Here is a 15,031-nt window from a genome sequence, read left to right on the forward strand (position 1 = left end):
CATGGAAATATCAGTTTTGCAAGTATTTTGGTACTATATTCTATACTTGGGTAAGTCATCATTATAACTGCCACAAATGATGAAATTATCATTAATAAACAAATTATGTTCTTAAAAGCAAAAACAAGCCCAGTGCAAAAAACACTTCTTCACAATATCCGCAGAGCTGAATTTGATGACGTCAATAATGCACAGACTTTACTGACTCAAGACAAAAACAGAAAGTAATAGAATATAAGATATAATTTAGAAACCTATGGTGTACGAGGGATTTAAGAATTCAACTGCAGCACCGGATAGTTCTCTTAGTAAATAACAATGCTGCAGAGTAAACATGGGAACATGGGTTTGAACTTACCAAAGAAAGTGCTTGCAAACATACTGCTGGAGGGTTTAGGAGAAGAGTAAGATGGTGAATCTCTGTTAAAGTCTTCTGAGTTTGGAGATGGTGCGTACACCTGCAGCGAGAACATAAATGTTATTAGTAAGACAGACAACAGCCCGCCATGCAGTAAAGCTTTGTGGGGTCTATCCAACTGATTGTTGTGTAGAGTACAGAGGCATGTCTGTCACACATAGTATTGTTAAGTATGATGAAAAAACTGATGATGATGATCACTGAAAAAACTGTCAGCTTTCTTATCTCAATTCCCATGAAGTAAATAAATGCCCAATCATGATTGAGCATTTCGGGTAGATAAAAGTATGTGATCTCACACACACACAAGTAAAAACACACATACTGCAGAAAGGGACCTAAAACCACAAACTCACACTTTAATGAAGAGCAAGCAATCAAGCTCATGGAGAGAGGAGTGGATTATCAGGGGTATTTGCATTTCAGATCAACTCAGCCTCTAATGGAAGTATAATGATACCCGCTTAAATGCATAGACTAAATGCCTGGCAAATTACAGCATTCCCAGAGAGGCAGAAATCAAATAAGTGGTACAAAAACAGCCTGCTTTGCGTTCTTTATATTTGTACCTGCAAGCTGGTGGTGGTACAGTGAAAGGAGAGGCACAATGGGCGTGCTGTTGTACAGCTGTATGTGTGCCAAGCTAGGCGGGAGGATCAAAGAGATTGGAGGCCAAACACCAGAGATGTGGTCTCTGACTTCATCCACTCCAGATGGATGAGAGAGGGTGAGGGAGGGAAGAAGGGAGAGGAGTTCTGAACAAATTCTCCCTCCCACAAACAGGACTGGGTGACCCCACCATCGTGTAACACTAATCAGAGCCAGACCTGCCAGCTAGATTCCACCTGCACATTTCCAGCCCGTGTCCCATACTCCGCAAGATAAACCCCTCTTTTAAGACAGCCCACTCCTCAGAGATTGGTTTGTGATGCTTGCGGATGTGAGGACAGATGCAAAGGTTGTTTAAGTTGCTTTATGACAAAAGTGCTGATGGAATAAATGCCACACAACCACAGTATATAAATTCAATCACTCACTGGCACACACAGGAACATAATATCAATATAGAAGGCCGCCTAAGTGAGACTCAGGGCTGTTGGGCTTTGCTGAGAGAGCTGGACTCCGGCGTGTTGTTGTCTGGGTGTGTAATTAAAGTGCTCCAGGAGGGGTGGGGCTCTCATGGGTCTTCTGGCGTACACATGTGACCAGGGTTGATAGTAGTTCCATGGAGATCTCAGGTTAGCCTCACACAGGAGCCCGGGCTTTTGTCTTTTGCCTCAGTCAGACGCTCAATGGGCAGCATATGGCAGCGGATAATGCTAATTGTCCTTTTTACCCTGGGCTAACCAGTCAAAGCATTAATAAACCATCCCAAACACTGGGTGCCTCATTCTGCCAGCCTATGGAAGAGAGGGCCCGCCTGGGTTTCCTTTTACAAGGCCATTAATTAAAAGCCGTCACTCACACGGATCAGCACACCAACACAGACCTACACCAGTTGTTTAAGCATCAGCGGGTGTATTTTTATTAAAAAAATACATTTCCCTTCTGTGCCCTATTTCTAAGCAGTGTTCACATATCCTAAACAGAGGCTCACCAGCATAAAGTATTCTTGTGGTAGAGTTCTGTTTTGGATTGTATGTTTACACAACAGCAAATATACAACAATAAAATCAATTACAACAGTCAACACCTGAGTTGCATTCAATTAGCTTCTATTTAGTGCTTTTGATGCATCAATGCTCCATCAGGGAAAAAAGTGTCGCCAACTTTAATAACCCCCCTCACCAATGGCCTGGCAGCTATTTATAACAAACTTTAAATAACAATAAGGCAAACACTGATGTAACAATTTCACCTCCTGATAAGAGAATGATAAGACATGAAGACTTACATTTAAAGCAGTGATGGTAATATAATCCTTAGCTTCAGATAAAAGATACTGTACTGAGTTATTGGCTCAGTTCTGTAACTTGGCTGTGCCTTTCAGCAGCACTCTGTCTCCACTGACAGGTATTCAAGCCTGTGGTAGCTGCCTTCGAAGTTTATGCCACAACAATCACAATACCCCATGTTAAAACACAAGCTGTCAACTTACAGCACGGATGAAATATAATAACAGGAAAGGAAGGGGAAAAAATAAAACTCAGGCTAATAGCCAAGAAGCTCAAAGAAAAGAGTTCAAGAACACTCTTAATGGCGTGTCCTGTTTTTGTGGTGTGTGTCATTATTTGGAATCGAACCATATCTGTGGGGCATTTTGTTTCAAGTCCAAAACTTACAAACTTACAAGGCTTAGTGTGCAAGGCAGACACATTGCTTGGAGGGGCGTTGTTCAACATTTGTGCATGATACCTGCCAATGCTGTCTGGAAAACAGAGGGCTCAGTATTTTCGTGCATAAAACTGTGACATTAAAACTAAAGTCTAACAAAGACCAAGTTTCACTGGCAAGATGTTTTGAGACATAAAGTTAGTTTCACATCAGAATGTATTTACGCAAGATGCATCCCAATGCTATGAGCCTGACAGGTATATTTCACACTTATTGCACTAAAATTATATTAGGAAGGAAAGGCGATACCTTTGATACATAGAGCACTTGAAATTACCATTATTTAAATTTTCTAACTTAAACTTGAATTTGCTCACATGGAATTGGAATATAAAGTAAATGGTCTCACACGTAAACAAATGAATAATTTAGATTTATAGATATACATCAAGTAACCTGTCAACCACAGGTGGAGAACAGCTAACAAACATGGATCGAATAGAATATAATAACATATTCTGTTCTATCATCTGTCATCAATCCCATCAGCCACCTTAAAACATTTTATTAACCAAAGTCAAAACACATAAATATTAATTTGGCTTCATGACTTTAGTTGCCTAATAAAAGAAACAAGTAAATGAATATCCAGCATGTTTGGTTTTCTTCTTCTTCTACAAAGTAGCAACATCTTTTATCCAAGTGCACATTTTGACTGCAGAGCGGCCTACTGGGAGTCAGGTTCTCTAAATATAGAGCAACCACACTGCAGAATAAAACCTTACAGTCGTTAATACCACAAAAATTTGGTTTTGGCATCAACGCAACCTCATTAACGGCTCACAATGTGTGTGATATATACATACGGTATACAGTTTATGATGACACGCACGGAAACACACCACAACACTAACCTCTACTCTGACTTTATTTTGCACATGCACCCAAGCATGCATGCTTCAGTGCATGTGCAACACATGTGCACGAATGGGAGATTTTAAGGATTAGCTCCTGGCGATGAGTGCTAACCTCTACAAAGCATGGTATAACCTGTTGCACTACAAAAAGACAACGACAGGCAAATCCCACATGTTGTCTCTTTTGTTTATTATTTGTTTATTCTCGGATCTTATTCCACTTGCGGAGGGGAAGCTATCTGTGAAGTAAAACAAGTACAAAAAGGTCCGACAGTCACTGCTTTCACTAAAATCTTTCCTTTTCAGTAATGGGCAACGGAAGAAAGATCAGTGAGTTGCTCCATCTGTATTGGTTCTGTGCCACCAGCTCACAAGCCAATGGCCCACTGTGAATTCTCCCAGTGCTCCAGATGGTGAGCCTGCTATGCAACTCTGCATTATAACAAATGAATGTGGATCATGTTGATGCAAAGAACGAGCACCGTCTTTCCTTTTACTTGCAAGAAAAAAAGGGGGAAAAAAGTTGGTGCTGGTTATTTAACAAGTGCTTTTGATCATAAAGTTTGCCCGTTCTGTCCACATGCTATCAATTTTCTCCCCATCACCAACTGTAACACAAGCCTGTTAATACTTAATACGAAAAAGATCAAAGTCATCTTTTCTGCAGCGTGAACAAAGAGGAAATGCCGTAACGGGTTATAAAGAAAGTTGAAACACAAGCTTGAGATAAATTACCTTTTCAATACAAAATCGTAAAAAGGCTAACCTCTTTGTTTTTCTTTCACGTGCCCTTTATGTAATGGCAAAAATAGCACAGACAGTGACAGGTGGAAATCTGCCTGTGTAATTTGCTTATGACAGGATCATTACTTAAGGATTACTGAAACGCACTGCAGAGCTCATTCTGCCATTGTCAGAACTATGTCCTTGAGCAGATTCATAAGCCGACTGGATTGTTTGTTTTTTAACAGTAACAATAAAAACAGGAGGATTTATATCAAAAGGAACAAAAAACTTTCTGCAACACAAGCAGTATAACCCATCTTTATATCATTATCTAAATAAAAACAGTAAATGCTTCATCAAGTCTAAGTGCAGCAAAAACACACGCGTGCACACAAACACATACACACAATGATTCATGTATTTACAAAAAAAGAGAATTTTCAGAGTAACAAAAATCAAAGAGGTCATTACAGAGAAGTTCAGAAATCACATTAGGCTCCCTGTGGTGTCAAGAATGCCAATGTGATTAAAAACAGATGGAATAACAGCAACACTGGTGCTTGGAGCTCAATCTGCAAACAGGAAAATCTAACCTCAACAGGCAGCCTCTTTCCCTTAATCATTCCCAGACTCCCACTTGTTATTATTTCAACCCAGTCTCGGAGCTGAAGCAATCAGCCAGTAAAAAATAAATTCAAGGCTGCAAAAAACTTTTTTTCTGCCACGCTGTGTGTGAGACGAAGTTTGTCACGGCCTCAGTATGCCATGTCTTAAGAAAAGGCCAGCATAAAGTTCTTAAAGCATATCTTCTTTTAAAATGGCCTAGAATATTTACCTGTTGTATAGAAGTGGGGTGTAAATTAGCATAAAAAAGTGTGTTAAAATAAGTTTAAAACACAAGTTAAGACACTTGAATTGCATTATTAAATTGCACACATTGTCACACAGCTTGAACTGATGTAATGGAAAATCTGTGAGAGTAGCCCTCGGGTACATGCATTCACACACACACACACACACACACACAAACACAGACACACACACACACACACACAGACACAAACAGTGCTTTTATCTTCTAATAAATTTAAAAAAGGACAGTCAGATGGAGAGACAGACTGAGACCGAAGGTCAGTGGGACACTCACACACATTTCTTCCAGCTCTTCTCTGTCTACTACACACACATTCCCAAAGAGACTACTCACCGATTTCCCGTTGTAGTAATACATTAAAGAGTTACTGCCCATTCCAGGGACAGGGTAGGCGCAATACATTATAGCTTTAACAGTTTAAGTGATAACGGTACACTACAGCAGCACACTGACTTTCTCTCTAGACATACATCCAAACCGCTCAAAAGGGACTAATTCTTGCAGTACTGGCCTCCACACACGACCCACTCATAGGAAACTTATGCAAAGCAGGATTGTACCATTCCACACTGTGGGAAGGGGTGGCTGTCAGAAGGGAGTGGCTCATGTGGTACATCCCTCTCTTAAGCCTCTAAGTGCTGAGGCAAAGAGGAAAAGGACAAGGGGGAGGGGAGGCAATGGGGGGGTATAGAAAAGATAAAGGGAAGTGGGTGGGACAGAAAACAAATGTGTGAGCGGATTTAGAAAGAGAGAAAAAAAATTAATTCCAGGCACAAAAATGCTGATTTTCTGCAGGGGAACCCCAACAAACTAAAATAATTTAATTCTAAGCAGAGTTTCATTAATATGTGTAATTAAAGATGACCAAAATTACTGCATAAATAAGTGAGCCTTTTCTTTGCCTCACATTTTAATCCCGAGTGTCTAATCTTTTATTTATTCATTTTTATTAAATGAGTCTACAGCCTGTGAGGTAAAATATGTTTGTTTTTTTTGTAAGAAGACAACCATCTGGCAACACATTGTACCTGTTCCCACACATTGCTCACACACCAATTAGGAGTCATTAGTGAGAGAAAGTAAAGACTTGACATGAAGGGGGAAAAAATGTCCAAATCCATGAATCCAAATCCAGGTAATGAGAGGAGGGAGAAAAATGGACAAACAGTGTATTTATGAAATATGAGAGGTGTTGGCAGAGTGAGCCCTTTTGCTGAGAAGTGGCTGTAAACACAAGAGTTGTAAAGTATGCAACAGCTGCAAAGGGGTTGGGCTTGTGTGACGTTGGAACATGAAAATAATGCTCCATTTCCTAAAGCCTCGGGGCCTCAGACAGGGGGGAGCACTGGGGGGCAAAACATCGACAGCCATTTTACCATGGTTTACCGTCACTGCAAGCCACACAGCTCCCCATTACCTTTATCATGTGGGAGGAGGTGGAGGAGGGGAGAGCAAACGAGAGGAGAAGAAAGGAGAGGAGGAGAGGATAGATACCATATTCCAGTGAGAGCCTGGACGGTACAGTCTAACTGGAGCCTTTCATGTCCACCACTCGAAGCTTCCTGGACTACACACAGGCCTGTAGACTCATTGAGAACATTACTGTTATAGAAGATGAAAAGCTTCCACTTCCATAAGAAAACTATGCCTTGCGTTTCCTTTTTAGTACTGTTATTATTTATCCCCCTTTCTTCTCCAGGACTCTTTTAAATTCGTCCAAAACACCGGCTCTACATGCGGTTATTGCTTTATGTCTGGCGCTGTTTCAAGTTGATGCTTTAAGGAAATTGGTAATGATAGAAGTGTTTGAAAGGGTCTAAAACAAGTCCAGACACACAGCATAGTGTTTTGCGAAGAAAAGACATGAAAGCAGAAATGGGCATTAATTTGGAAAATCACACACACAACATCAAACCATACTGGCTAACTGCCAGACCATTTCTTTTAACACTGACTCTGCAGGAGACAATGTGAGAATGTCTAAATTTCAGGAAGGGGTGGGGGAAATAGATTCATATAAGAATCGCAATTCATATCTTCTAAGATTCTGAATCGATTCATAACTTACAAAAATCGATACAAAAAAATTTTCCCCATGAACTTTAAATTTTCCCCCGCTGCTGGCCACAATTACTTGATGTGAAAAAAACATCAGGAAGCTCGTTATTGTAGTTTGTCCCACTGATTTGGGCAGTTTAACAGCACGGTCAGCAGTTGGAGCTGCAGCAGTGGCTGTGAAAATCTTCAATGTCAAAGTAATCCGGCAATAGTTACATCCATGGGTGCATTACAAACAGGAGCTGCTAATAGCTAATTCTGCACACTTTAAATAGTGCCAATTTGTGAAAATGCAAACAAATACAGGCCGAATAAACGGGGCTGAAGTTGTAGTCCACAGCGTATCTCACTGAATCCATTATACTTTCTGTTTATATCCTCCAGCAGTTACAAAACTTAGAGCATGATTATCCTGCAAGAAGAAGACTAATAATAATGGAAGTTAAAAACCCAATAATATAAACTTTTTTTCATGCTAAACAATCAATATATTATTTGACAATAACAAGGCTCAGAGTGTCCCATCAATATAGTCCTTACATTCCTGGAACAATGAAACATATACAGTACAGGCTATTCATTCATATAAAGATATCTGCCTAATGTTGACAACCTGTGGACAGTGAGTCAACAATTTAAGACGGTGGGTGTTTGGGGCCACAGGGTCAGACGTTGGAAACCCCTGTTCTAGGAGATGTAGGCTCTGCTCCACCCAGCTGTTCACACTATACCCTCTCTAAAGACACTCAAGTCATCACAAGGTGCTTTTCTTGGGATCTGTTAGGTGTTGAAAAACATCCACAGGCTGAGTTCACCCGACATCTCACGCATGGATTTAGAGATGATGTCATCAGACAGGAAGATTGTTTCCTGTAAGAAGCTCTGGTTCTAATTAGAGAGGGCTGACTCGGAGAGCGGGGCATGCATCAGGGATTCAGACCCCCACCCTCTGTATCATGAATGGACTTATGGATGGATTAACCAATTAAAAATTAATTAGTTTAAGTTCATTTAAGACTGTTAGGACATTTAAGAAGTGTTTGCTACAGCCTCCTGCTTGCAAAATCAACTGCTGAAACAATCCTGTATCACCTGACAACCTGCAATCAGATACAAAAATATTTAACTAACATTAATGAAAACTAGGGCTTGATTATTTGGAGAAAATGTCATATTGCAATTATTGTGGACAATATTGTGATTTGCGAATGCAATATAATGGAACAAATGGTACTATGAGTCTACTTGCTTGATTATCAAGGAAAATCCACAAAATACTGACATTATTAAATGTGTATTTCTCAACTCAAACAAAGTGAAAACAACACAGTTTTTTTTGCCACCAGTCCAAAAATACTGATTTTGCCACATCGTACACAGAGGAGGAACTAGTATAAATTAGTAGTATAATTTTATAATATTAAATAAAAAGTATGATGTTCAGTTAATAGTATACTGTTAGTGTTAATATATTAATATAGCATATATAGCATATTAGTGTATTCATTATAGTTTCATATAATAGTATACTATTTTACCACTAGCTGATTTTATTCATTAAATCCTTGTGGAAGAAAAACACTCTTCCAACTTCTTTTTATATAAATAAATTAAATTGCACTATTTTTGCAGTTATGTAATCACACAGGATGGCATCACGATTGCAACTGCAATAGATTAATCGTGCAGCTCTAATGAAAACTTTTGTTTATACAAATAATATACTAAGGTTAGGTTTTGGTCATATAAGCCTATAGGCCTATTGTTACGTTTCTGTTATAAAATCTAGTTTAAATTCAATGGTTTTCCTGTTTGCTTAATATTGTTGACAGTTTTCTCCTCCTTTACTTGCAAATGTCAAAACAAGTCAATTTAGGTAACATATTAATAAGCTACCAGCTATTTTAAAAAGTAGCAATGACAGACACTTGATATTGTTTTTGTGCACTTTATGCTGAAGGAGGATTTACAGTTTATTGTGTGCTGACAGCATCGTTAAACTCCAACCTTACTGTCAGCAAAGTGAGCCTGGTTAATTGTGAGTCTAATGAGAAAAGCTAAATTTTTCACGTCTGTACAATTAGAAGATATTTTTTTTAAGAATATGAAGACAAAGGCTTGTTATAAAGCACTTAACCAAAGCAATGTTCAAATGTTTAATAATCAGTGAAAAAGTTCAGGATTTCTTCATTAATATTTGCAATCAAAGTACAAGCGCATCTTATGCAGCCTAATCACTCGTATTTGTTAGAGGGGTTAATGACAACATACATCTTACAGATACCTAATCTGTGGAGTTGAGCAGAACAAGAAAGAGGTGAAGATTAGTAGGCTGGTTTTAAATGTGATTAAACCGGCCACTGCAGAAACTAAGTAATCACAATGGGGACGTTGAGGTTCATAGTTGCTGTCTTAACCCCTAAGCTACCAGACTGGCCTTTTTAGTTTGTAAGAGAGTGAGCAAGGATTGGGCTGTTGAGCCCCACCGCACACAACATACAAACAACGCACATTGACAGGATTCTAACAAAGCAGAGAGAGACACTGTGCTTTTCTCCTTCTCTATCCATACTGGTGATGCTCCTCAGCAGCTCCACCTGTAGCTCACAAACACGCTGTGAGATAACAGGATGTGCTGTTACCTACAGTGGTCACTCACACACTTTTATAAATACATAAAGAGAAGGCTGACTTTGTTTGGATTCACATACATACAGTATGTGGTTGAGACATCATGAGGTTCAATAAATATGAACTTTAAATGACACCTACTTGAGATTCTGTCAACCAGAGCTGTTAAACACATCATCTTTGCCCACCGCTCTCATAATTCTGACCCAGCCCCACTAATTTGAAAGATAATATTGTGGCATTTAGGGCCTGAGTTTGAAATGACATATTAAGCTTAATAATAGCCAATAAAATATTTTTTTTAAATGTTAAATGTTGAACAGATTTACCACTCAGTCTAATTAATTTCCATGCACTATGTGTTTTAAATGGTTTTATTGCAATCATTCAGCAGTATCCTAGCTTGTTTTAAAACACAATGGACAAGCACTGGTACAAAATGTCCACGTTGTGTATGATAATGTCACATAAATTACATTATAGTACAGATAGTGGTAATCATGAAGCAGCAAAGCTTTACCATTCCTGCCCATTATAATTTTGCTTTGGTGTATATGTTGCATGCATTTATGTTTTCAATCAGGCTATATACAGATTAATAATTGGGCACAGTGGCTATTTAAACTTGCTCTAAAAGTCTGATGGCAGTAAATGTATGCAGCAAAGCTACTAACTATTTCCAGTCCTCAAGCTAGCAGAAAAAAACAGACTTAGCACATTTGCTAGACATCTAAACCATTTGTTGTAAATCTTAAAAACCCTAAAACCTAAAAATGTAGTCATCCTAACAAACAGTATGTTTACATTCTCATGTTCACAAAAATGGATTTTTATTGTTTAACAAATGTGACAGCGAAAATCAAAAGTGCATAAGGGAGATGTGAAGAGGTGAAGGAGAGATGATGATGATTCAATGGTGGGTTAAGTGAGGGTGGATTTCTTCAAAGGCTTAATTTCAGCTGATTTTAAATGATGGGGAACCATCAAACAGGCAGAAATGACAAGACTGAGGAACAAAAAAGACCAGGTTGGTCACAGTGTTGAAATTAATATGATTATGTCACGTATTGTTCGAACTTGATGGATTTGCCAACCACCTGCAGCTTAACCAAACTCTCTCTGTCTTTCCATCTAGCAGAAACATCACTTTTATGGCCTTTTACAAAAATGTAATTTTGAAAGTCAATTAGACACCATGACGGCACGCTTCCAGTACTCTGTACTCATGTTAGGCTTGTGTGTGGTACGTACTGTACTTTTAACAACAGTGGGATCAAAAGGTAAATGTGCACCTGGATATGTTTTTTTAAATGATACATAATTTAATTCTGAATAGTTCTATTTTTAAAATATGTAAAACTGTTTTTATGAAGTTCATGTATGTCACAGAATTACATGGGCCCGTGTTACCTGACCTACAACGGAGTCCTGCAGTTAAGGACCTCAGCAATGACATGAGCTTCATGTGGTTCGATTATGTTATTTCCAGGTCACAGCAGCCTGCTTTAGATTGTGTCTAAATAACAAACACTCTACCTTAGTGATTGTTGACAGGCTGTGTTCTTGAGCCTGTCAGCGAGCTGAAATCAAGGTTTGCATTAATACTGTACACTCACGCAAGCCCAACATGAATAATTTACAACAGAACCAGAATGTGAGTAATGACTTTAATCTGTGCATTATTTTCGTACTCTTTGTGCTTTTAACTCCTTGTTGTCCTCGCAGATGAAAAGGGTCAGGCCTCTGGCTTGTTTGCCTGTTCCATTATCTGCAGCCTCTAATGTCAGTGGTAAATTTTAGCAACCCAAACAAAGATAAATACAAAGCCCAGGCTCCCAGAGGTTGCTGCGACTGTTCAGTATCATCTCAACAGTGTCAAACCAAGGGTGTCTACCTAATCAGCCATCTGATGAGGCCATCCTCTGGGGAGCTCACTTACTTGGGGTCGGGAGGGAGCCTAAAATATTCTCTGTCTGTCTCTGCCAACAGTTCTATCATCAGCAAATAACATACACGACCACGCCTAACGGCCATGACATTCTGGAGTACTAACATGTGGAGTGCACGTTATACAATTTGTAATACACACTGAAGTCCCATTCAGTCATGTTTCTACTGCAAAAATAACCCACACCGATCTACATATGTAGTAGTATATGTATTGAACTTTCACTACTGCTTTAACTACATCTAACTGGCTGCAGGACTAAATAAGCCTATTTGTTTAGTAGTTTAACATATTCTTACATTTACATTTATCTGACGCTTTTATCCAAAGTGACTTACAATTGCTATACATGTCAGAGGTCTCTGACATGCCTCTGGAGCAACTAGGGGTTAAGTGTCTTGGTCAGGGACACAATGGTGGATGTCTCACAGTGGGAACTGAACCCAGGTCTCCCACACCAAAGGCAAGCATCTTATCTATGTGCCATCACCACCCCTTAACTGACCTTTGACCACTGCTAGAGACTTGATATACAGCACATTTTAATTAGAAAGTGGCCTTGAGTTCACAAAAAGCAGCCTATTAACACATCCAGAAAACAAAGAGCAAGACATTGTATTTCAGTGAAGTTGCCACTCGATGACAGCAAGCACAAAATTCACTTACAGGTCGGGTGTGTCATCTTGCACTGGGGAGGCCGTATATACTTGTCTTGTCTGAGCTTGTTTGCTTAAAACGGCTGCCTGTGGTTTTATATGGCTGGGCTCTATACAGTTTATGTGCGGACCAGAGAACCAAAACAATGATCTAAAGGCAGGTGAACGCTGCTTAGAGCTGCAGAGATGGATGTTAACTTTCAGCAGGTTTGGCAGCAGGAGTAACCCCTTACACATTAAATTAAGTGTTAATATTTTGTTAATGTCAGGAAATTAGCAGGCAAACTGACACAAACATGTCATTTGTACAAAGAGCATCTCTTCTTCAAACTGAGCATAAGTGAATAATGTCAATGTTAACTTATTAGTAGATAAGCCAATCAACTTAATAAAATAAGCTCTCTGTACTTCTACTGATAATAAAAAAGTGTGCTCATCTAGATACAATATTTTGGTAAAAATCTAAAACTAAAATGATTAAGATTAATTTGCTAGAAAATGCCTTTTTGTTAAAAATGTAAATAAACTGATGTATCTAAAAAAATCCACATTAGGAGTAATTATTACAATAAGATTTTATAACCTTTTAATAGCTGGTTACAACCTGTGCTGCAACTCTTATATTATCAAACAAATCACTGATATAAAATCCTAGTTTTCCAGGCACTTAAAATGATATATAACCAGAGTAACTGGAATTTCCAGAAGTATAAACTGTGGACAATCATCCTGCTGGCTTGACTAACGACATGCATAGCAGAACATTGCTGATTCAAAACAGTTTGGAAAGTCTGACCTCCTTGCAGGCAGAAAAACTGTATTGGCCTTATTATTTACCTAATGTTTTCCTCTCCTAACCTGCCTTTGTTCAGCATGCTTATGTTTGGTACTGAACCATGAAATGACACTGGACTTGGGTACAGAGCTTTGTCTGGTGACTGAATTATAAAAACAATGGAAATGGAAATGGTAATGGAAAATGTATGCAAGTATGTGTATTTATATTATTTAACATTCCCTCTGTCCATGTTAAAAATATGAAACATGCAGCTTCACACCATTCTGCTGGGTGGACCAAAATCCAATTTTGCTGAGAGACTTATAAAGGCCCTGTGTGATCATGTTTACATAAGGCTTTACTGATGCATTTCATCCACAGTCTATTCACCAAGCCCTATTACTATGTTCTGAGGAAGAAACAAAAAGGAGCTGCTTTCTCAGCAACAGGAACATTAGGTTACTGTCGTAGTAAAATATTATGATCTCTTGTCTTTGAGCTGTTAAAGACAGATGGATAGCGAGAGAGAAAATATATCTCCTGAATGTCATGCACCAGACAGCACTGCAAGGAACATTTCTGGGTCTTAAGATTCAGAGCCTAAAGCAGACTTCCTTTCTTACAGCTCGCACAGTACAAATCTCTCAGAAACAAGGGTGTCTGAGTGATCTGTCAAAAGCAAATGTCAATCTATTTTGTCATCCACACTCAGGGTTCTCGCTTGCAAAAGTCCCTGAGGGGAGCTGAATCTCAGCCCACCACTTTCTTTCTCTCATCCTGAAGCTACAGCCAGGGAGGAAGTGTCACATCAAGACACTGTGCCTCTGACAAGGGTTTGTAGGGGGGGGAAACACTATTTACACAAACAAGCTGACACGCACACACACAAAAACACACATACACACCATGCCCTTGCAGCATCCCATAAATATCCTACAAGATGCAACTTTCCCCCACAAGCCACAAACCCTCTCTCTCTTTCTGTGTCTTCAGTCCTCCTGTCAGACAGGTGCCCACGCAGCTGCCCATCAGCATCCCTCAGCATAGCAGCCTGTCTGTCCAATGACAACATGCTCTGTCCTTCGCGCTCAGTTTATACAGTCAAATAATGCAGGGAGCCAATTATAGCCAAGGTGTCTACTGTAACAAAAATAAAAGCTTTCATGCTTGAGTGCTTCAAAGATGCCTATCTGTCACACAAGGCAGTAAGATACATTCCAAATTTGTTCCAATTTTTTTTTAATGTTCCACTCCTGCATTTGGCAAGGCTGAAAAAACTAGGTTAAACAATCCTTAAAATAACAGATAATACAGATTTATGCAGTACACAATTACAACCACATCTGCAGTATCCCATGGCTGCAAGCAGACATCCAGCAGACCACAGAGGAAAGTATGTGTGTGGCGAAGGGAGAAGGGCGTCTGTATATACGATGAAAAAGCCCTAGAAACATTTAAATGTTTGTAATCACCAGCTGGCCTGTCCAGATAGCCTTCACATCCTGGTGCACTGCAGTGTCAAAAACTAAATGCACAGAGGATGTGTGCCTATAAATATTTTGATTCAGCTCCATCATGTAGTGTACACATACATCATGCCTGGACTTGCAAGTTAAATTGCCCCGTGTGATTTAAAACTCCTCAATTTATTTTTAGACTGAGGAGCGCGAATACAAGCTGTAGGAAAAAGGGGGATTTGAGAACAAAATAAATAAATAAGAAAATTCCCAGCAGTAGACATAATGATAGGA

General features: G+C 39.2%; 1 protein-coding gene across 6 annotated transcripts in view; it reads right to left on the bottom strand.

The window, feature by feature from the left end:
• tcf12 (transcription factor 12) overlaps positions 1-15,031 on the bottom strand; it is a 79,541-nt gene that overhangs the window by 19,770 nt on the left and 44,740 nt on the right. For 5 of the 6 annotated variants that reach the window (XM_038701242.1, XM_038701238.1, XM_038701240.1 and 2 more), the window contains exon 9: positions 359-458. In XM_038701242.1, coding sequence (XP_038557170.1) covers positions 359-458 — 100 coding nt within the window. Of the gene's footprint in view, positions 1-358; positions 459-5,542; positions 5,726-15,031 lie in introns of those variants that run through there. The other variant, XM_038701243.1, reaches the window with a different exon arrangement.

Source organism: Micropterus salmoides, unplaced genomic scaffold, assembly GCF_014851395.1.
Source record: "Micropterus salmoides isolate LMB-PRFRI ecotype aquatic unplaced genomic scaffold, ASM1485139v1 Ms_hic_scaffold_6, whole genome shotgun sequence".
Lineage (NCBI taxonomy): Eukaryota > Metazoa > Chordata > Actinopteri > Centrarchiformes > Centrarchidae > Micropterus > Micropterus salmoides.